Genomic DNA, 22,978 nt, shown 5'->3' on the forward strand with positions numbered 1-22,978 from the left:
ACAGAATCTTCCAAATGGATGATACTGTCCTGTAAACTATTTCATGAGAGAGAGAGAGAGAGAGAGAGAGAGAGAGAGAGAGAGAGAGAGAGAGAGAGAGAGAGAGAGAGAGAGAGAGAGAGAGAGGGAGAAACATGGTTTCTAATAATGATTCCTTGGTAATTTTATACTTATTTTATTTATTCAAAAATTATAATGTGATACCCAGGTCAGCACACTTTTATGTTCAATATTCACAACATGAATCTTGAAATAAAAAAAAAGTTAGTAAAGCATATCAAAATGCAGTCAATGCTTAAGAAATTCAAAGTACTCATGAGCAGTCTTTGGAAGCCTATATCATTAACTTTAAAGAGTAAGACAAAACTATGAAATTGTATGGTCACATGTTTAATGAGTAATCACTATCTCTAGTATTGTTAAATCATATGATAATAGACAACTGCAATTTCTGGGGATACTAATGAATACTTGTAGTATAACTAGCCAGCTTAGGTGAGCTTGTACTCTATGAGGTATTCCGCATCCACTTATGGCCTTTCCTTGGAATATTTGATTGAACACTGAATGCCGGCTTAAGGCCCCTAAGATGCAACTTAAAAATATAATAAAGAACAATAAAAGTTACTATGAATGAAAAAAATATATCATGCCACTCTTTATTAGTGCCTTGTGTGTGTGTGTGTGTGTGTGTGTGTGTGTGTGTGTGTGTGTGTGTGTGTGTGTGTGTGTGTGTGTGTGTGTGTGTGTGTGTGTGTGTGTGTGTGTGTGTGTGTGTGTGTGTGTGTGTGTGTGTGTGTGTGTGTGTGTGTGTAATCCACCATGGTTTTGATCATGTTCTGGACTTGTGACTGCCAGCTGTTACCATCATGAAAAGAGCTTAGAGCTCTTAGAGACCAATCAACAAGTAAGGCTAGAATCTCACACACTTCAAACACCAAATGAGTATATCCCATCCCCTTGCTCAAGGGGGACAGTGACTGCTCAAAGCAGAGTAAATGAGAGAGAGAGAGAGAGAGAGAGAGAGAGAGAGAGAGAGAGAGAGAGAGAGAGAGAGAGAGAGAGAGAGAGAGAGAGAGAGAGAGAGAGAGAGAGAGAGAGAGAGAGAGAGAGAGAGAGAGAGAGAGAGAGAGAGAGAGAGAGAGAGAGAGAGAGAGAGAGAGAGATAATGGAGTATACAGGGGCAGAGACAGACATCTAGAGATAGAGACACAGTGGCAGGTGTGATGCAATACTTTTCATTACTCTGCAGCCTCTGCCAGATACTTCTTGATGGCATCCTGGTCACGCTGCAGCCAGGCTGCATTGAGCCTGATGGTTTCTAAGCTCTGCTGTACTGTTCTCTCTGTACCAGGAATCTGCTTGTCCCGGAAGAAGTTTTCAACTTCAGCTGCCATTTCTTCACTGGCAAAGTTTTCAGTGATGTATCGTATCAATCGGGTGACCAGGTATCCACCCTTTGAGGAGACAAAAAATACAGAACTTCAGAAATGAGAAAGAGGTTGGAAGCTGAGTATAGATTCTGCAAATTATTTGAATGTTATGAAGGAATAGAGGAATGACTGGGTGAAAAGAATTTGAAATCTAGGTGAAAAAAGTGATTCAGAGAGATCTCAAAGATTTAGACCTGGGCAAGGATGCTAGTGGAGACCATGAAGTTTACCAGGCCTCCCTTGATTAAAGAGGTTAACATATAGAAGCATTTATGGAAGCTCAGAATTATGGTAATAATAATGACTGAACTGGTGAACTAATAAATTAGTGGCTTTAAACTTTATATAACAATATTTTTATGATCCCAATAAGATCACATGTGACAAACACATCTACATTTTATATTCACCTCATATCTGTCAAGCAGCTCCTGATGATTCTTCTTGAAGAAAGCCCATGCAGCAGAGCGGCCAGGAGCTGTCATTGCCACACTGATGATGACAAAGATGGTATCCTGGGTTTCTCACCTCACTCTACAGGAATAAAGTCATGGTGATCACTGAGTAACTCTCAATGTTTATGGTCCTCCTGGACTTCACTTAAACTACACATACATGTTATGCAAATTAGAACATCAATAATTTGTTGGTAAATAATAAATATTATAATGATAATAAAAATAAATATCACTCCAATCCCTCCTCAGGATCCCCCAAACATGGAGGTGTCTCTGGTATTTTGCCTCTGCTAATTGGGGGGACCTAAGGAAGTATTATGCTCATCCTTGGAATGACTACTGTTTTCATGTCAGAGACCTGTCTCTGTGTGCTGACTGCATAACAGAGGTGATAAGTGTCTGGCATAGACACATACATTTCTCACTCTTTCTCTTGACCTAAACCTTCCAAAACTTGGTTTAACACAACCTGTTCTTGTGCTATACATGATAGTGATATGGCCCACAAAAGATACTTGAGCCTTCCATCACCAGAATCTCATGCACTTTATATTTCTGCCAAGAAATATGCAAAGTCTGTTCCCCACTAACCAAAAACTCCTTCATTAATAGAAAGTCTCAAAATCTTTCAAGATCTAATGCCCCTTGTCACTTCAGGCATCTAGCCAAAAACATCTCCAATAATTTTCCTTCTTCATCTTTCCCTCCTTTATTTCAATCTGATAGTACCACTGCTATCACATCTATCTCTAAAGCTGAACCCTTTGCTCAAACATTTGCTAAAAACTTCACCTTGTATAATTCAGGGCTTGTTCCTCCCTCTCATCTACCCTCTGACTAATTCATGCTACCCACAGTGATGTTTTCCATGCCCTTGGTAGCCTTAACCCTTAGAAGGCATATGAACCCGATGGGGTCCCTCTTATTGTTCTCCGAAACTGTGCCTCCATGCTTGCACCTTGCCTAGTCAAACTCTTCCAACTCTGTCTATCAACATCTATCTTTCCTTCCTGTTGGAAGTATGCCTACATTCAACCTGTTCCTTAAAAGAGTGACTGCTCTAATCCCTCAAACTACCATCCTATTGCTAATTTCCTGCGTCTCTAAAGATTTTGAAACCATCTTCAACAGGAAGATTCTTAAACATCTATCACTTCACAACCTTCTATCTCATCACCAGTATGGGTTCCATCAAGGCTGCTCTACTGATGATCTTCTGGTTTTCTGAGTCTTGGTCATTCTCTTTTTGAGATTTTAGTGAAACTTTCGTTGTTGCCTTAAATATATCAAAAGCTTTTGATAGAGTCTGGCACATGATCACATTTCTCAATAAACAACAGACCTGTTATTTTGCAATACACAATACGATGCAAGTGAAATCTAATGGATGGGAAAGCAATAACTATAAAATAAAACATACAACAGAAAAAAAAGTAACGAGGAATAGTACACGAAAAATAGTAAGCACATGCTTAAACGATCATTTTAATTATCGAGGTCTAAAGCACTGGATCAGAGGGTGCTGTGAAATTATCATTAAACCCAGCTGTGGCCTCACTGAACATTTCCCTTTGTGTCTCACAAAACAAGGGGGCAATCACAGCCTGCCCTCTTAAAGACAACTCTCTTACTTCACACAAAACTACAAACACCTGATTAAACACACACTCTTCACTCAAAATTCAAAATTATCATGGTAACTCCTATACCAGCCTCAGAGTCCCCATCTGGGGAGGAGACCACAAATATCCCCAGGTCAAACTGCTTTTCTGGTATCGACCTCAAGGGTTTTGACACCCCCCTCAACTTTTTCTTTGTTAACTTCTGTAACATTTGCAGTCTTAGATCTAATTTTCAATCTGTAGAACACCACTTTTCCTCTACTAAACCTCATTTTTTTTCCTCACTGAAACAGGTGTCTGAGGCAACTGACAGTATTCCCTTTTCTGTTCCCTCCCAGTGGCAGCTCATGACTGTTACTGATGGGGGGGCTGTCTCACATTCAGACAAATAAAATCTTAAATGCTTTTATTGTTATTGTTTAACATACCATTGACTGATAGATTATAAAGATAGATAGATAATTATTTAATTCTTTAGGTCTTATCCTAACAGTAAATGCTTGACTTCCTTAGTGCTGGCTTAGGCTATTTGAAAAGGAAGTCCATTCTCCTGTTCCTGTTTTGTGCAAACAGATAAATAAATTGAAAATTGAAAAACTGAGTTCTTTCAATGCAGAAACCGTCTTTGCTTCTTGTGCCATTTTGCAAAATACTGCTAGGCCTACCTGGGAAGAGAAAAAAAAAAAAAACTATTTTATACGATGTTTCTGTGATTTTACACCATCTATGATAATCAAGATTGAGCACAAGCCATCACTGATCAATAATATTTTAAAACCATCCCTGACAAATTGAAAAGCACAATCGAAAATAAGACCGACACAAGAACACTCACCGAGCCACAACAACGGCCGAGACAAGACTGCGCAGGACGCAGTCCACACCAGCGTTACCAGACTGTTTTGGTCATATTATCATACTACACAGATTGAAATTATTGTACTTCTGGTAAAGTTATCGTACATATGTAATAATTACAAATATTATGCAAAACTGACACTTTCCAAATACAGCAGAATTTTGGTTATATATATATATATATATATATATATATATATATATATATATATATATATATATATATATATATATATATATATATATACATATATATATATATATATATATATATATATATATATATATATATATATATATATATATATATAGAGAGAGAGAGAGAGAGAGAGAGAGAGAGAGAGAGAGAGAGAGAGAGAGAGAGAGAGAGAGAGAGAGAGAGAGAGAGAGAGAGAGAGAGAGAGAGAGAGCATATGTACAACGAAAGACAAGGCAACACACACACACACACACTGCATAAGCATATGCACAACGAAAGACAAGGCAACACACACACACACACACACACACACACACACACACACACACACACACACACACTGCATATGTACAACGAAAGACAAGGCAACACACACACACACACACACACACACACACACACACACACACACACACACACACACACACACACACACACACTGCATATGTACAACGAAAGACAAGGCAACACACACACACACACACACACACACACACACACACACACACACACACACACACACACTGCATAATCATATGTACAACGAAAGACAAGACAACACACACACACACACACACACACACACACACTGCATAAGCATATGTACAACGAAAGACAAGGCAACACACACACACACACACACACACACACACACACACACACACACACACACACACACACACACACACACACACACACTGCATAAGCATATGTACAACGAAAGACAAGGCAACACACACACACACACACACACACACACACACACACACACACACACACTGCATATGTACAACGAAAGACAAGGCAACACACACACACACACACACACACACACACACACACACACACACACACACACACACACACTGCATAAGCATATGTACAACGAAAGACAAGCCAACCCACACACACACACACACACACACTGCATAATCATATGTACAACGAAAGACAAGGCAACACACACACACACACACACACACACACACACACACACACACACACACACACACACACCTTGAAATACCTTGAAAAAAAACACTGAATATTTACTGGGAGGGACTGGAAGGAAGTTAGGGTAGGTACCACTCTGATAACGTCACGGCTGTGGGGGGAGGGGGCTTGTGACGTCACGGCTGGGGGTTGATGACGTCACAGCGGCCGTTATTTACGTACGTACGTATTTCATTTTGAAAATGACCCCTCTAAAAAACACAGCTAGACAGGAATGCTTTATAAATTCAGACTTGCCACACATTTTAACTAATGCCACAAATAAAAGCACATTTCAAAACGCAGTAGTATTAAAGATATTTAAAAAGAAGTATCTGGAAACTGTTGGAACCTTCACCCCATTTAAAATCGTTCAAATGTCCACCCATTCTGGCTTAAACATAACGGAAAATACTTTAAAAAATCTGAACTATTTTCTAAAACCATTTAAAGTGAGCTACAAGCACAAATAAAAAATCTACCGAAAAAAATATAAATATTATTGGAAGTTGAACACGAATAAAAACAAGTGTACGGTGCACGCATTTCACTGAGCGGGACGGCAACACACCAAAAAAAACACCAACTATTTTTTAAAACCAATAAGAACCTAGTACAGGCTGAAATAAAAAATTTAGTTTTGGGACCGTAAAAAAAAACGCCGAAAACGGCCCTCTTCTTTACACAAAAACAACGCCAAAATCACCACTTTTCACGCAACACACCCGCTCAAATAACTTAAAAAACAACGAAATATTTTTACAAACCATAAAATCTTAGCTACAAGCCGAAATAAAATACTTAGAAAATAAAAAGAAATATTGGAACCGGAGGGGGCTGGGGAGCCTTATCCAAGATGGCGGTGGGGGGCCAGTGGAGGGGACGACCAACCCTTCTCACTCATTTAAACCCTTGCCAAACTTAAACTAAGTAAATGCAGGTATATCTAACGAGCGGATATTAAAGCTTAGCCATGTGGCTCCGCTTTGCGACAGTATTGGTTTAAAACACTCACAAATACGATAGATAATGGCTGATTAATAGAGACGACTCAGATTGTTTACATTTTCATTAAGTTAAATTTTACGGTTTTTAGTAACGAGACGAGGCTGACACAGGGATATATTGTGCTGGAGGTTAGATGAGATGCGTTAAAATGAGTTAAAACCGTGGATTGTTCAGTTATTCATTAAAAAGTTACGTTAAGTTACCTAAATTTATTCTAACACTTCCTGACCTTACTTCCCTGTGGTGGTGACCTATCTTCCTGCCTCCTCGTCACTATGGCTGGCTGTCTAGCACCTTCTCACAGCCAAACTTTTCTTTATTTTGCTTGTTTTCACCCACTGCTACCTTCTGGTGTCCACTGCTAGAGCCCCACGCCTTCCTCATTACCAACTAAAGAAGGTTTAATTCATGGGTAAGCCTTGGCAGCCACTGTGTAGGCGTGGTTACACACACACAAAAAAAAAAAAAACAAAGTCTGTCAGGCTGGGAGTTGAAACAGACGCGTACTAACACCACCCATATACGCTACACACTGACGTAAACTTGTCAGGCAGCACTCCACACTCGCCATTCCGCCCGGGAAGTCTACCCCCCCATTTCTCCCCGCTTTCGTATCATTAAATAGTAAATAATTTCCGTACTTCATTGTTTTGCAGTATTTTTTTTTCATATAAACATATGAGAATTGGTGTTTCCATGTGAATGATAGTCAAACATAAATAAATTAACATTATTTTCATGAATCCTAGAAATACACCGGGGGGGGGGGGGGGCGCTGCAGTCTCGCAGTCCCTATTGACGAGCCGTCACTGTTCTCTCCTACTTTCTCTAACCTCATTTTCAATCCAAAGTTGGATGTTGCATCTATGTGTGCAATGACTCTTGAATCTTCTGAGTTTTCCACCATCTGGCTACAACTACTGAGTCACTCTCAAACTAAATTTATCTGTGCTGTATACCTCTCCCCTAACTCTTCTGACTATAAGAAATTCTTTGATTACTTAACTTCCAAAGTGGAGCACATTCTGATTCTCTTCCCTTTTGTAGAGATCTCCATTCTTGGAGACTTCAATGTTCACCATCAACTTTGGCTGGTGGTGAAGATTGAAAGCTGGATGTGGCATCTATGTATGCAACAACTTAACCTGCTCTCAAGCCCACGCTCTTGAATCTTGTGAGTTTTCCACCATCTGGCTATGACTACAGTCACTCTCAAACTAAATACCTCTCACCTAACTCTTCTGACTACAAGAAATTCTTTAACTACTTAGCTTCTAAAATGGAGCACATTTTGACTCTCCATTCTTGGAGGCTTCAATGTTCACCATCAGCTTTGGCTTTCCTCTCCCTTCACTGACCATCCTGGTGAACTAGCCTTTAACTCTGCTATCCTCCATGACCTACAGCAAATAGTGCAACACCCTACTTGCATTCCTGACTGTCTTGGAGATATGCCCAACATTCTTGACCTTTTCCTAACCTCTAATCCTTCTGCTTATGCTGTTACCCTCTCTCCTCTGTGAAAGTATCTCTGAGGATGCAAGAGGAGTATGAGTGCAGGTGACTACTGCTTCCATGTCAGAGATCCATCTGTGTGTGCTGAGCGCATAACAGAGGTGATAGTGTCTGGCATGGAGGCGTACATTCCTCACTCTTTTTCTTGACTTAAACCTTCCAAACCTTTGTTTAACACAGCCTGTTCTCATGCTACACATGATAAAGAGGTGGCACACAAAAGTTACTTGAGCCTTCCATCACCAAAATCTCATGCGCCCAGGACTATGCCAAGTCTGTTGTCCAACTAGCCAAAAACTTCTTCATTAATAGAAAGTGTCAAAATCTTTCAAGACCTAACTCCCCTCCTGACTTCTAACACCTAGCCAAAAACATATCCAATAACTTTGCTTCTCCTTCTTCTTTCCCTCCTTTATTTCAACTAGATGGCACACTGCTATCATATCTATCTCTAAAGCTGAATTCTTTACTCAAACCTCTGCTAAAAATTCTTCCTTGGATGATTTAGAGCTTGTTCCTCCCTCTCCTCCATCCTATGACTACTTCATGTTACCTATTAAAATTTTTTGCAATAATATTTTCCATGCCCTCGCTGGCCTAAATCCTCGGAAGGCTTATGGACCTGATGGGATCCCTCCTATTGTTCTCCAAAACTGTGCCTCCATGCTTGCACCTTGCCTTGAGAAACTCTTTCAACTCTGTCTGCCACCACCTACCTTTCCTTCTTGCTGGAAATTTGCCTACATTCAGCCTCTTCCTAAAAAGGGTGATCCCTCAAACTACCATCTTATTGCTTTAATATCCTGCTTATCTAAGGTTTTTGAATCTATCCTCAACAGGAAGATTCTTAAACATCCATCACTTTACAACCATCTATCTGATCGCCAGTATGGGTTCCATCAAGGCCGCTCTATTGGTGATCTGGCTTTCTTTACTGAGTTTGGTCATCCTCTTTTAGAGATTTTGGTGAATCTTTTGTTGTTGCCTTAGACATATCAAAATATATATAGAGTCATAGACATAGACATATAGAGTCTGGCACAAAGCTTTGATTTCCATACTACCCTCCTATGGCTTCTATCCTTCCCACTGTAACTTAATCTCAAGTTTCCTTCCTGACCATTCTATTGCTGCTGTGATAGATGGTCACTGTTCTTCTCCTGAATCTATTAACAGTGGTGTTCCTCAGGGTTCTGTCCTGTCACCCACTCTCTTCATGTTACTCATCAATGATCTAATCCAAACTTCTTGTCCTATCCACTACTCCTATACTAATGATACCACCCTGCACTTTTCCACATATTTTCATAGATGTCCAACCCTTCAGGAAGTAAATAGTTCACACAGGGAAGCCACACAACGCCTGACTTATGATCTCTCTAAAATTTCTGATTATTCAATGCCTCAAAAACTCAATTCCTCCATCTATCAACTCAACATAACCTTCCAGAGAAATAACCCCTCTTCTTCAATGACACTCAACTGTCCCCCTCTTCTACACTGAACATCCTCAGTCTGTCCTTGTCTTATAATTTAAACTGGAAACTTCACATCTCATCTCTAGCTAAAGCAGCTTCTATGAAGTTAAGCATCCTGAGACATCAAGGCCAGTCTTTCTCACCCCCAAGCTGCTAACTCTGTGAAGCATACTCCATGTATGGAGTATGCTTCACATGTCTACCTGACGCTAATATAGCTGGCTAGTGTAGACATGGCGCCTTGTGTTGCTGAGTCGTCTGGATGTGTTTGTTCTCAAGGCCTTCATTGCGAAGGTCTCAGAGGTGGAGGCCGAGTTCCATCAAAGGATCTCGGAGGTGCAGGCTGAGTTTCGTGAGAGGATCTCAGGACTTGCAGGCTGAGTGCTGTGAAAGGATCTCAGCACCTGTGGGCTGATCGTGCCCCACCGTCACCATACCTAGTAAGGCGACGGAGGAGCAGTGGTCGGTTGTGTGCAGGACAGCCAAGAGGCTGAAGGTCCTCAGGGTGCCTTGTGTGGATATAAAGAATCCCTTCAGTGTGCTGGAGGAAGTGAAGGAGGAGGAGGTGGACATGGCAGGAGACAAGAAGGAGGGGGCAGATGCAGTTACCCTGCCCTAAGGTAGAGTGCTTGTGTTTGGTGATAGTCAGGTTAGGCACTTAGATAGTGTGTTCTGTGCTAGAGATAAGAAGCGTAGGTCAAGGGTGTGTTTGCCAGGAGCCGGAATAGGGAAGGTAGCCGACAGGCTAGACACATGCTTGGAAAAAGATGGGACCAACCCCATTGTTTTTTTCAGCACAGAAAAAAATTACCTTGGTAAGGTTAGGAGTGAGGAACTTTTTGGGAGGTTTCAACAGGCTATGGACTAGATTAGGGACAAGGGAGGGATCCCTGTGGTGTGTGGTGTCTTGCCGGGGAGGGGAGTTGGTGCTGAGTGGCAGTCCAGGGCTATTACAGTGAATCGCAGGCTTGTGAATCATTGTGAAGACAATGGATGGACGTTCATCAACAACTGGGACCTCTTCTATGGTAAGGACACCTTGTACGCCAGGGATGGAGTGCATTTATCACACCAGGGTGTTCAGGTTTTGGCCGGAACACTCGAGTGGGAGGTAACTGCACTCAAGTGCATTTTTCGTTAGTCAGGAGGGAAGAAGGGGTTGTGAGGTGAAAACAAAGGACAAATTAGTTAAATCTAGAAAGATAACTAGCTCAGGGAAGGTGAGAAATAGCTAAAGTGTTTACTACACAAATTGTAGAAGTATTTTGAATAAAATAGACTTGCTTAGAGGAATAGCATGTGTAGAGAACTTTGATATCATTGCTTTAACTGAAACTTGGTTAGATACGTCAAGAAAAGTATTTAATCCAGAGGTTAAGATAGATGGTTATACACTGTTCTATAAAGACAGAGAAAACAGGAGAGGAGGAGGTGTTATGTTATACGTTTGGGGCACATTAACAGTAGAATCAAAACAGATAACAAAACAGAGTCAATATGGGTAGATATTAAGGAAGGATCACAGTCAGTACTATTGGGAGTAGTGTACAGGCCACCAACCAGTACAAAGGAAATTAACACCTCACTGTGGCAGAAAATAAATAGAGCAGGCAGGTACAGTCAGGTATGTGTGGTAGATTTTAATTCTAGGAATATCAACTGGAGTCTGATGGTGAGTAACAAGGAAGCAGAGGAATTTCTTAAGGTAATTCAGGATAATTTTTTTAAAACAGGTAGTCGTAGAATCCATAAGGGGGAGCAATATTCTAGATTTAATTCTTACTAACAGGGAGGAAGCAGTCACGCAGGTAGAGGTTGGAGGACACCTAGGTAACAGTCATCATAGGGAAAGTAGGTACAATTTAAAATGGGAAGAAACTTTTAGAAGCTAAAATACTAGTAAAATACCTGACTTTAGGAGAGCAGATTTTGAGGAATTAAAAAGGTACCTCCAAGGAGTTGACTGGCAACGGATGCAGGGTGACGTCAGGTCCAGGACGGAGTTGAGAGAGATAAGGCAAGATGAGAGAGGTGAGGTCGGGTGTGAGGGTGTAGGACAAGAGGAGGGAAGATGTGTCCGGAAGGTGCAGAGGAGAGAGGGAGGGGGAGATAGGTTTGAGTATGTTGGAAGGTCAGGTACAGCTGAAATAGGAGAGGTGAGGTCAAGGCAAGTAGATGAGGGAGTGGAGAGGATAGTAGGGGCTGAGATGAGGGGATTAGGTGAAGTAAATGTAGATAAGATGTATAAATATTTTGTAAAGTTCATACAGGTCAGTTAACAAACATCCCGTAAAGAGCAATAAGATCACAGAAAAATGACACTAAATGGATGACTGCTAGGTTAAAACATACAGGGTGGAAGAGAAGTATATATAAGAGATTAAGGGCAGGTGAAGTTTTAAGGCCACAATATAATGAATTAGAACAGTCAGGAGGTTAATGAGAAAAGCTAAGGGCAATTATGAATTAAAGGTAGCCAGCCAGGCAAAGACGAACCCCAAGGGATTTTATCAGGTATACAGGACGAAGAATAAGGATACCATAGATCTATTAAAGGCAGCAGATGGGGAGCTGGTTAGTTCTGGGGAGATTAGTAAAATTCTGAATGAGTATTTTTTAACTGTCTTCACCCAGGAAAACATGCAGGATATGCCAAATAGTGAACAGATGTTTAGAGCAGATGAGAATGAGAAGCTGACAGATATTACCATAACTAAGGAGATAGTGGAACAGGAGATAGGCTAAAAAAGTTCAAGACACCAGGACCAGATGAAATATATCCCAAAGTACTTAAGGAATGCAAAGAGGTTATTAGTGAGCCATTAGTTTCTGTCTTTAGGAAATCACTTGAGTCAGGTGAGCTACCAGTAATGTGGAGGCAGGCTAATGTAGTATCCATCTTTAAGAGAAGAGATAAAACTTTAGCATCTAATCATAGACCTGTCAGGTTAACATCAGTTGTAGGTAAAATATTGGAGTCAATAACAGTGAGGAACATTAGAGAACATTTAGACAACCATAACTTGATAAATCAGTCACAGCATGGCTTTGCAAAGGGGAAGTCTTGCCTGACAAAAATTGTTAAGTTTTTACAATAAAGTGTAAGAGGCAGTAGATAATGGTGATCGTTATATCTTATATCTGGACTTCAGTAAAGCATTTGAAAAGGTACCCCATCAAAGGCTCCTGAGAAAGGTTAGGGTACATGGGATAGATGGGAAGGTGTTAGGCTGGATAAGGTCATGGCTTAGTGACAGGCGACAAAGAGTTGTAATAAACAGCTCAAAATCTGAGTGGGGTCATGTAATTAGTGGGGTGCCACAAGGATCAGTATTAGGGCCATTGTTATTTCTAATATATATATCAACGACTTGGATAGTGGAATTAGTAGTGATGTTAGTAAATTTGCGGATGACACAAAGATAGGTAGATTAATTAGGTCAGAATTGGATGCCATCGCCTTGCAGGCAGATTCAGATAGGATGAATGAATGGCCGGCCAGATGGCAAATGCAATTTCATATCAACAAATGCAAAGTACTTAGCGTAAGTAGAGGAAACCCACACAGTAGGTACACATTAAATAATGAAACTCTGGTAGGTACAAGGTACGAGAAAGATTTAGGAGTTATAGTTAGCTCTGAACTCCATCTAAGAAAACAATGCATAGAGGCCAGAAACAGGGCAAATAAGGTACTAGGATTTATTTTTAGGAGTGTTAAAAGTAGAAAGCTGGAAGTAATATTAAAGTTATACTTGGTTTTTCGTCGGACCTCATCTAGACTACGCTGTGCAATTCTGGTCCCCACATTACAGGAAAGATATAGGTCTATTAGAATCAGTACAGAGGAGAATGACTAAAAGGATACAGGGGATGAGGAGTATTCCTTACGAGGCGAGATTGAAGCTGTTAAATCTACATTCTTTAGAGAGACGTAGGTTAAGAGGAGACCTGATAGAAGTCTTGAAATGGTATAAGGGTTATAACAAGGGGGATGTAAGTAAAATTCTTAGGATCAGCAACCAGGATAGAACAAGAAATAATGGCTTCAAGCTTGAAAAATTTAGGTTTAGGAAGGAGACAGGAAGAAATTGGTTCACAAACAGAGTGGTAGATGAGTGGAATGGACTCAGTAATCATGTTGTTAATGCTAGAACATTAGGGAGCTTTAAGAGAAGATTAGACAGGTTCATGGATGGGGATAATAGATAGAAATAGGTAGGTATATTTCATACAGGGACTGCCACATGTAAGCTTGGTCACTTCTTGTAGCTTCCCTTATTTCTTCTGTTCTTATGTTCTTATGTCTAGGGAGGTGGGGGGCGATTTCCACTAAAACCACTCTTTTAGAAACGGTGGAATCAAAAGCTTTTCATCTCATCAATTCCTCTCCTCTAGCTGACTGTCTTCAGCATCTTTCTCATTGCTGCAGTGTTGCATCTCTAGCTATCTTCTACTGCTATTTTCTTGCTAACTGCATGCCTCCTCTCCTCCTGCAGCCTCACTGCACAAGGCTTTCTTCTTTCTCTCACCCCTATTCTGTCAACCTCTCTAATGCAAGAGTTAGCCAGCATTCTCAATCATTCATCCCTTTCTCTGGTAAACTCTGGAACTCCCTGCCTGCTTCTGTATTTCCACCTTCCCATGACTTGAATTCCTTCAAGATGGAGGTTTCAAGACAGTTATTCTTCAAATTTTTTACTACCACTTTGGACCCTGTTTGGGGACCGGTATCTCAGTGGGCTTTTTTATTTTTTTTGTTGGATTCTTGTTGCCCTTGGCTGATGTCCCTTCTACATAAAAAAATAAAAATAAATAAATAAATAAATAAAATAAGTAAATAAATAAATAAATAAATAAATAAATAAATAAATAAATAAATTACCTAAAACAGCTTCTATAAAGTTAGGCATTCTGAGACATCACCAGTTTTCTCACCCTTGCAGCTGGTAACTCTGTACAGGAGCCTTATCCACCCATGTATGGAGTATGCTTCACATGTCTGGGGGGTTCCATTCATACCGCTCTTCTAGACAGGGTAGAATCAAAAGCTTTTCATTTCAGTTCCTCTCCTCTAACTGACTGTCTTCAGCCTCTTTCTCATTGCCACAATGTTGCATCTCTTGCTATCTTCTACCACAATTTTCATACTAACTGCTCTTCTGATCTTGCTAACTGCATGCCTCCCCTCCACCCGCAGCCTCAATGCACAAGCTTTCTTCTTTCTCTCACCCTTATTTTGTCGCACTTCTCTAATGCAAGAGTTAACCAGAATTCTCGATCATTAATCCCTTTCTCTGGTAAACTCTGGAATTCCCTGCCTGCTTCTGCATTCCCATCTTCCAATGACTTGAATTCTTTCAAGAGGGAGGTTTCAAGACAGTTATCCTTCAATTTTTGACTACCGCTTTGGACCCTATTCAGGGACTGGCATCTCAGATGCCTTTTTTTTTGGGGGGGAGGCGCATTTCTGTTGCCCTCGGCCAGTGTCCCTTCTACATATTAAAAAAAAAAAATTACCTATAGAATATTTTCTGGCCATGTATCCTCTCTTGTGATGACATACATGTTTATGCACACAAATAATCATAAAAAATAAAAATGTCATTCATTGATTTCCCACTAAAATGCAAATTGTACAGTAAGCATGCATACACTTACAGACATGGCAAACTGCAGGACACGCTGAATGAGGTTGGGGTCTCTGGTGGCTCCGAGTGAACGAGAGATGCGGTCCTTTTCCTCATGCAGGTCAGCCTCACGGTACAGCTGCAGAGAAAAATCACCCAGAATTAACATTACCACTCATATACAAAAACCAACCCAGAATCACTTTAAGAGGTTGACATGCTGTGCTAAAAGTCTTCCTCCTGTCCCTACAATATCAATGTCATGCAACTGAACTGGAGGACATTAACATTTTATTTCCCTTTCATGCTCAAGAAATACAAACAAGGAAATTTAAATCTATCATGAAAATGCCTTTGCTCTGAATTATACAAACTAAGCCCTACTCTTCAATGTACACATGTATTTCTTAGTACAAAAAATGTTTAGTAATGAAATACAAGTATATGTACACATGAAAATGAAGTCCTCACTTGGTGAGCGAAAAGTATGTAACGAACCAAATAAATGTGAGGAGTGTAACTGTGCATTTCGACACTCTAAGGAATTGAGGAAGTAAAATACAGTAAAATCCCTCTCATCCGGTATTCGAGTATCTGGCAGCTTCAAGTATCCGGCACATTTTTCCCCAAGCCTTAAAATCAATAAAAAATCAATGTGTACTCATAAAATCAATTAAAATTCCTGCGCGAGGCATACTTTGTCCCCTCGCCACCAGAGCGCACTGCCTCGCGCCACCTGCGGCCCACTGCACTGTGTTTACTCAGTGACTCGGTCACGCATGTGCACTGTTTATCGCCTGACGCCTTCATCATGCCTAAAGTTGTAGAAAAGAGGAAGCGTGTTGTGCTTACACTTAAGCAGCTGATCAGATCAGCTGCTGTTTAAGATCAGCTGATCTTTGTTATAGTAAGATGCATGAGTGTAGGGTGGTGATTGTGGACATAATTTCACTTCTATTCAAGTATCCAGCATGTCGGCGGTCCCGTTAATGCCGGATAAGAGGGATTTTACTGTACGAGTATCTATAAGGCACTGAGAGAAACTTCGCGTCATGTATGGAGACACTGAAGCACTGACAAAGAGACAGAGAAGTCTTACCTTAAGCATTTGCTCATATGTCTTTTCATCAGCTTGAGAAACCACAGTCTTGTACACAGGGGAGCGCAGGTCAGCAGGCAGAGTGACAGTATTAGCCACATGGGCCAGCAGTCGCTTCTTCGCCTCTGCAACCACAGACTCTTCCCCATATAGACCAAGCTGTCCTAATACTAATGACCTCAGCAAGGTATCCAGGTGTTCTGAGTACAAAAAAGGCAAGTGCATTTAGTACATATATAACATTAACAGTTACTGCATGCTTCTACATTATTAATAGGATGATATGGCAAAATGCATGGGAATGAATGACAAGTAAAAGAAATAAAAAGATATTTTGCAATCTGCCAAATCAACTGCATTTCTCCCTTCAGTAAGGTATATGATGGCATTAAGTGGTCAAGACAATCATCACTCAGTACACACTTTCAGAATGGCTCATTCACCATCAAGATTTGTACCAAATTTCTTATTGATATTCAATATTCTCTCAAAAGAGAGACTTACTTTCTCCAGGCTTAGCTTCCCATCCTAGTCGCTGGCTTATCTTGCGGAAAAGATTTCTAACAAAGGCAGCAAAGTTATGATGAAAATCTGTGTGGGACAGCAGCTGATTGAGGCGTGCCACACAATTGTGCAAGGCAGACCACACAGTATAGTCTGTTTCATCCTCAAAAGCTCGTAGCACTTTCAGGACCTCCACAGTGCTGGTATGGCCAGCCTGCACCTATATCACATAAGAGAGGAACAGTTAGTCACAATGCAGCTATAACTTAAAAATACATTTCTAAACTTAATATTATGTTCTATGTATCTCTCAAAAAAATACAATAATGTCTCTGTTAAACTAACAACAGAACAAATATCACAGTGTGTGTATGTGTGTGTGTGTGTATTTTTGACAATTTAGGATTTATTAATATTAACACCAGGTATATATATTATATTAGTATTGTAGTATTATCACAAATTTGTTCTTAGTGACTAGACATTAAAAACAATGTTCCTCTCATTTTTGTTTGATGAAGATAGACCAACTTCCATGAAAAGAACACACACACACATACACACACACACACACACACACACACACACACACACACACACACACGAGGAAAGACTGGAAGAAATTGGATTACCAACACTGCAAGAAAGAAGGGAAAGAGGAGACCTAATAACAATGTTCAAATTAGTAAATGGCATGGAGAAGATAGACAGAGATGACCTAGTTGTAAAAGTGGAGGAAGGAGATAGACGTACAAGGGGACATATGAAGAAATTAAAGAAGAGTCTTTGTTTGGGAGATATTAAGAAATACAGCTTTCCGCATCGAACGGTTGAAATATGGAATAACTTAAAAGAAGAGGTAGTTGCGGCAAAGAGTGTGCACATGTTTAAAGAGAAATTGGACAAATTCGGGTATGGAGACAGGACTAATTGAGCTTTGGCTCGGACCCTGTATTATACAACTAGGTAAATACAACTAGGTAAATACACACACACACACACACACACACACACACACACACACACACACACACACACACACACACACACACATAATTGTAACTTACCATGGAGAAGAGATCATCAAAAATCCCCAGGCGGTCAAGAGGTGGGAGCTGTTTAGTCTGGATTGCAGGAATAAGCTGGGCAAGCATTTCAGGAGGATACTGTGTCCTAAGAAAATATAAACAGATATTGCTATTACTTCCATCATCTTACTACTTAAGCTTTGAATAAGTTATATCAATCTACTCTATATACCAGACTAACATCCTCCATAAAGGGGTAGCAACAGTTGCAAAGTTTACATACATACATTAAAACTACTTATGTTTACAAGTATTCCCTCACATCATCACTATGGGAGTGAGAATTGATCCTTGATCCCTGTGGATCACTCTGTGTGAAGTTCAGTTACACACACTATCCAGCTCTCTTTGTGTAATCCTTGTCTCCTCAGTGTTTTTTAAATTACCCAGTGATGTGTATATCTAATAGTTCATTTGGGTAAGGGGTACAAAAATTAATGTCTCAACTGATTAGGCAGGAACACAGATATCAGTCACTCAAAAGGGAAGTTATTAAAAACAACCCCCAGGAATTATTTTTGCCCATGCCACTAAATTTTTCCACATTCTTTGATTGATTTCACTAATGCGTTAACAGATCTCAAAGTTGTATAGCAAGGGAGAGGAGAGAGGGAATTAAATGTTACTGAGGCAACTTGCACCACTCCTCACTCATCTCCCCTCTGTGTTACTGGCAAAATGCCTTGAATTTAAAGTTGTAATAGTGTGTGACTATATATACATGTTAGGGAAGACACTGACAATAACTTGCGAGTGAAAAGAAGTGTATTAAAGTGAAATATAAGGGAAATGATGATATGTGCATGTTAGGGTGTAGGTAGCAGACAAAGCCTCCCCCTGCCATGCCTCATGATGCCACTCCCCATTCACCTCTCCTCTGTCTTACGGATGTAATGTTTTAGATGAGTGCATTTCTCTGGACTATGTTAAGGAGTAGTGTTAAGGGAAGTAAAGCCTTGCAAGGGCCAGCGTGCAATTGGTGGTTGAATGTGGTTAAGGCAGTATGTGTCTGGGACCTGGTTTGTTTGCCATCAAAGGACATAAGATGGCAGATAGGGTAATCCTGTACCATAAGAGATGGCCAGTCAGTAGACCATACCACTTACTTGTGGGAATTGGGGGGTGATTTCCCATATGACTATGATATCATGGTATCAGGATGTATATATTGTGAGTAATGGTCTGTGAACCACCTCATCATTTCTTTTGGCCCACAGGGGGTGGGGGATAATCAAAATTGGGATTTTAGCAGGCAGAATTGCCTACTAATTAGGTGAAAGTGTGAAGAGGAATTTTGGATATTAAGTCCTCTCTGTTCTTATTCCTTAAAGTTCATGTGAATTAAATTGTGAATTATGGTGAAATAGTACCTGAATAATTTTTTTTTATTTTGTGACAACTACAGGATACCATTTAACACCATGTCCTTAAAGGTTTGAGTCTTATGGTTTCTTAGCCATTTCTCAATTTAGGCCTAGTAAAGCTGGTTGTGAAAATAAAGTTCAGGCCACACCATTTCTTAAAACAATATTGGTAAGGTGTTTTTTTAATTTTTCTGTGGCCATTTACAGTTACTTTATCTGTAGTTAAGAACCTTGTAAGTAATGCTTTTCTGGGTTGTCCCTCAGTAGATTTTTGTGCTGACCTTGAAGTAAAGTGGAACCTCAACTTATAAGTTTAATTAATTCATTGATGGAGCTTGTAACTTGATTTGCTTGTATGTCAAATCAATCTTCCCCATTGAAATTACAGAGACTGTTTGAGTTACAAGCAAGATACATTCCAGAAGGCTGCTTGTAAGTTGTTTTGCTCATAACTCATCATCGTAATTTTTCAGTACAAAAAAAAGTACCATGCATTTCACAATGTAATGCTTACTTACTTGATACTTGATACCATGAGAGAGAGAGAGAGAGAGAGAGAGAGAGAGAGAGAGAGAGAGAGAGAGAGAGAGAGAGAGAGAGAGAGAGAGAGAGAGAGAGAGAGAGAGAGAGAGAGAGAGAGAGAGAGAGAGAGAGAGAGAGAGAGAGAGAGAGAGAAAGAGAGAGAGAGAGAGAGAGAGAGAGAGAGAGAGAGAGAGAGAGAGAGAGAGAGAGAGAGAGAGAGAGAGAGAGAGAGAGAGAGAGAGAGAGAGAGAGAGAGAGAGAGAGAGAGAGAGAGAGAGAGAGAGAGAGAGACCTTGCCTTGTGGGTGATGTGATACTACTGAGTAGTGATAGGTTTCAGGCTTCAGCCAAACACAACACGTAGTGCCAAATTTGAACTTTTGGTTAGCAAAGGGAACAATATTGAGAGCACAATTTCATTTTGCAAGTAGACTGTGATAAGAAAATGCTATTTATAAATGACAAATATTGTATTAAAACATAATAAAACATAACAAAAGATAATGTAAAGAAATAAACTGGTTTTATAAAGTGTATTTACTTTTGAGATCAGATGACTTGGGCTAAGAGAAGATGCTGGCGGAGGTGGAGGATGAAGGAGGTAGGCAGAGATGGGAGGAGCCTGTTTCATTTCATGCTTTTTCAGTCACTTTTTTTTTTTTTTTTATGTAGGAAGGACACTGGCCAAGGGCAACAAAAATCTAATAAAAAATGCCCACTGAAATGCCAGTCCATAAAAGGGTCAAAGCAGTGGTCAAAAATTGATGGATAAGTGTCTTGAAACCTCCCTCTTGAAGGAATTCAAGTCATAGGAAGGTGGAAATACAGAAGCAGGCAGGGAGTTCCAGAGTTTACCAGAGAAAGGGATGAATGATTGAGAATACTGGTTAACTCTTGCATTAGAGAGGTGGACAGAATAGGGATGAGAGAAAGAAGAAAGTCTTGTGCAGCGAGGCCGCGGAAGGAGGGGAGGCATGCAGTTAGCAAGATCAGAAGAGCAGTTAGCATGAAAATAGCGGTAGAAGACAGCTAGATATGCAACATTGCGGCGGTGAGAGAGAGGCTGAAGACAGTCAGTTGGAGGAGAGGAGTTGATGAGACGAGAAGCTTTTGATTCCACCCTGTCTAGAAGAGCAGTATGAGTGGAACCCCCCCAAGACATGTGAAGCATACTCCATACATGGACGGATAAGGCCCTTGTACAGAGTTAGCAGCTGGGGGGGTGAGAAAAACTGGCAGAGACGTCTCAGAACACCTAACTTCATAGAAGCTGTTTTAGCTAGAGATGAGATGTGAAGTTTCCAGTTCAGATTATAAGTAAAGGACAGACCGAGGATGTTCAGTGTAGAAGAGGGGGACAGTTGAGTGTCATTGAAGAAGAGGGGATAGTTGTCTGGAAGGTTGTGTCGATGGAGGAATTGAGTTTTTGAGGCATTGAACAATACCAAGTTTGCTCTGCCCCAATCAGAAATTTTAGAAAGATCAGAAGTCAGGCGTTCTGTGGCTTCCCTGCGTGATATGTTTACCTCCTGAAGGGTTGGACGTCTATGAAAAGGCGTGGAAAAGTGCAGGGTGGTATCATCAGCGTAGGAGTGGATAAGACAAGAAGTTTAGTTTAGAAGATCATTAATGAACAGACATTTGGCGAACTTACATTCACCATAAACTCTATCACTTAAGGCACCTTCTATTTACAACAGTGATCAGCTCTAGACCATTGATCTGGATCTGATCTGGATTCACTTGGGGTAAAAAGAACGATTGTGACCATTACTAATCTAAACAATAACAACACAAGCATGTCACTGCCCAGCTGTCACAAGGCCACCAATGAGTTCCAGCCCTATGCCTACCCAGGCAGCATGAGACTGGGTTCTATGCTTGGTCATAAACATTGTGTAATGAAGTTTCACACACTGCATGCTGAAAGTACTTGCTGTGAAGTACAGAATGATAAAATGATAAAATATTTGGATGTAAGATGAGGCTAGCCTTACCGGCATACTGACACTATTGACACCATTACTGAAACACTTCCAAAGTAGAGATGTGTTATTTTCAACTGAACAAGTATGATCTTCCTTTGCCTCATCATGTAACTAGTTATTGGTAGAGGCAGTAATGGCCATGTAATTATAATCAGAAGCCACTGAACCAAGGCTTGGTAATATCTACCTTGTTTTTGGCATCTGCCACCACCACTATTCACATTTTGTACCCACAGCAGCATTCTGCAACGATTCCTTATCATTCACCTTCTTCCTCAGACATATCAGCTGTTTTCTTGCTGTGTATTCCTCTAAATAAGTCCCCAGTAGAGGCTGCTCAGCCACTAATATGGCTGCTGACAGCAGCTTCAGTAAGCGTGATCTGCTATAACCCACCTCCAGGCCCAGATCACCCAGATCATGATCCAAATCACTCAGATCAGTGTAAATCCAGATCAAGATAGAAACAGAACACAGGCTGTGTGGTCAGATCAATGATCTGAAACTGATCACAGTAAACAGAAGACACCTTAAAGTTGAAAAAACACAAACAAAGCAAACTTAAACTTAACAAAATTACCAACTAGTGGCAGTGTACCTGAAGCTAGCTCGTAACTCAGGTTTTGGCTCGCAAGTCAAAGCAAAAATTTAACCAAGCAACGGCTCACATCTAAGATTTCTCATAAGCAGGGGGACTCATAAGTCGAGGTTCCACTATAGTTGGAAGATTTTTACTGCTGCTTGTATCTTTCTCACCTACAACTTCTAAAATTTTAGGGTGGAAACATTGCAAATGTCTTTTCAAATTTGAAGCTCATGTTGGAGCATTTTTATCATAGCCAGAAAAACAAATGAGTTCTGTTTTTCGCACAATCTTTCACCATCATCGTCTTCTATCATACAGTGACACAAAAATGTTTTCATCTGTAGTTAATGTAGTCTCTGATATTTATGTTGAGGTCAGAGTCAGAGCTGGAGGTGAGAGAATTTTACCAACTCCAACTCTGACTCCAGCAGCACCAAATTCCTTCCATTGCAACTCCAACTCCAACTCCAACTCCACAGCCCTGCTTGTATAAAATACTCTCTCCATACCATTCATTCATCCTATACACAATCTCCTAAGTCCTACTATTATCATACTAATTATGTATTTAACCTTGAATTTTTTAATACCAAAATAAGGTGAAAAGAGTCGTGACTTCTACACAGAAGTGATC

At 40.4% G+C, this 22,978-nt stretch overlaps 1 protein-coding gene across 4 annotated transcripts in view; it reads right to left on the reverse strand.

Annotated features, from left to right (window-relative positions):
* Window positions 1-707: 707 nt before the first annotated feature.
* The window catches only part of LOC135110643 (puromycin-sensitive aminopeptidase-like), a 54,882-nt gene continuing 32,611 nt past the window's right edge, over window positions 708-22,978 (reverse strand). For 3 of the 4 annotated variants that reach the window (XM_064023187.1, XM_064023177.1, XM_064023197.1), the window contains 5 exons: window positions 17,865-17,970; window positions 16,798-17,017; window positions 16,294-16,493; window positions 15,226-15,333; window positions 11,536-11,706 (listed from right to left, as the gene is read on the reverse strand). In XM_064023187.1, coding sequence (XP_063879257.1) covers window positions 11,551-11,706; window positions 15,226-15,333; window positions 16,294-16,493; window positions 16,798-17,017; window positions 17,865-17,970 — 790 coding nt within the window. In that variant the 3' untranslated portion in view covers window positions 11,536-11,550. Of the gene's footprint in view, window positions 1,458-1,843; window positions 1,968-11,535; window positions 11,707-15,225; window positions 15,334-16,293; window positions 16,494-16,797; window positions 17,018-17,864; window positions 17,971-22,978 lie in introns of those variants that run through there. The other variant, XM_064023207.1, reaches the window with a different exon arrangement.

The sequence above is a fragment of the Scylla paramamosain genome, chromosome 2 (genome assembly GCF_035594125.1).
Source record: "Scylla paramamosain isolate STU-SP2022 chromosome 2, ASM3559412v1, whole genome shotgun sequence".
Lineage (NCBI taxonomy): Eukaryota > Metazoa > Arthropoda > Malacostraca > Decapoda > Portunidae > Scylla > Scylla paramamosain.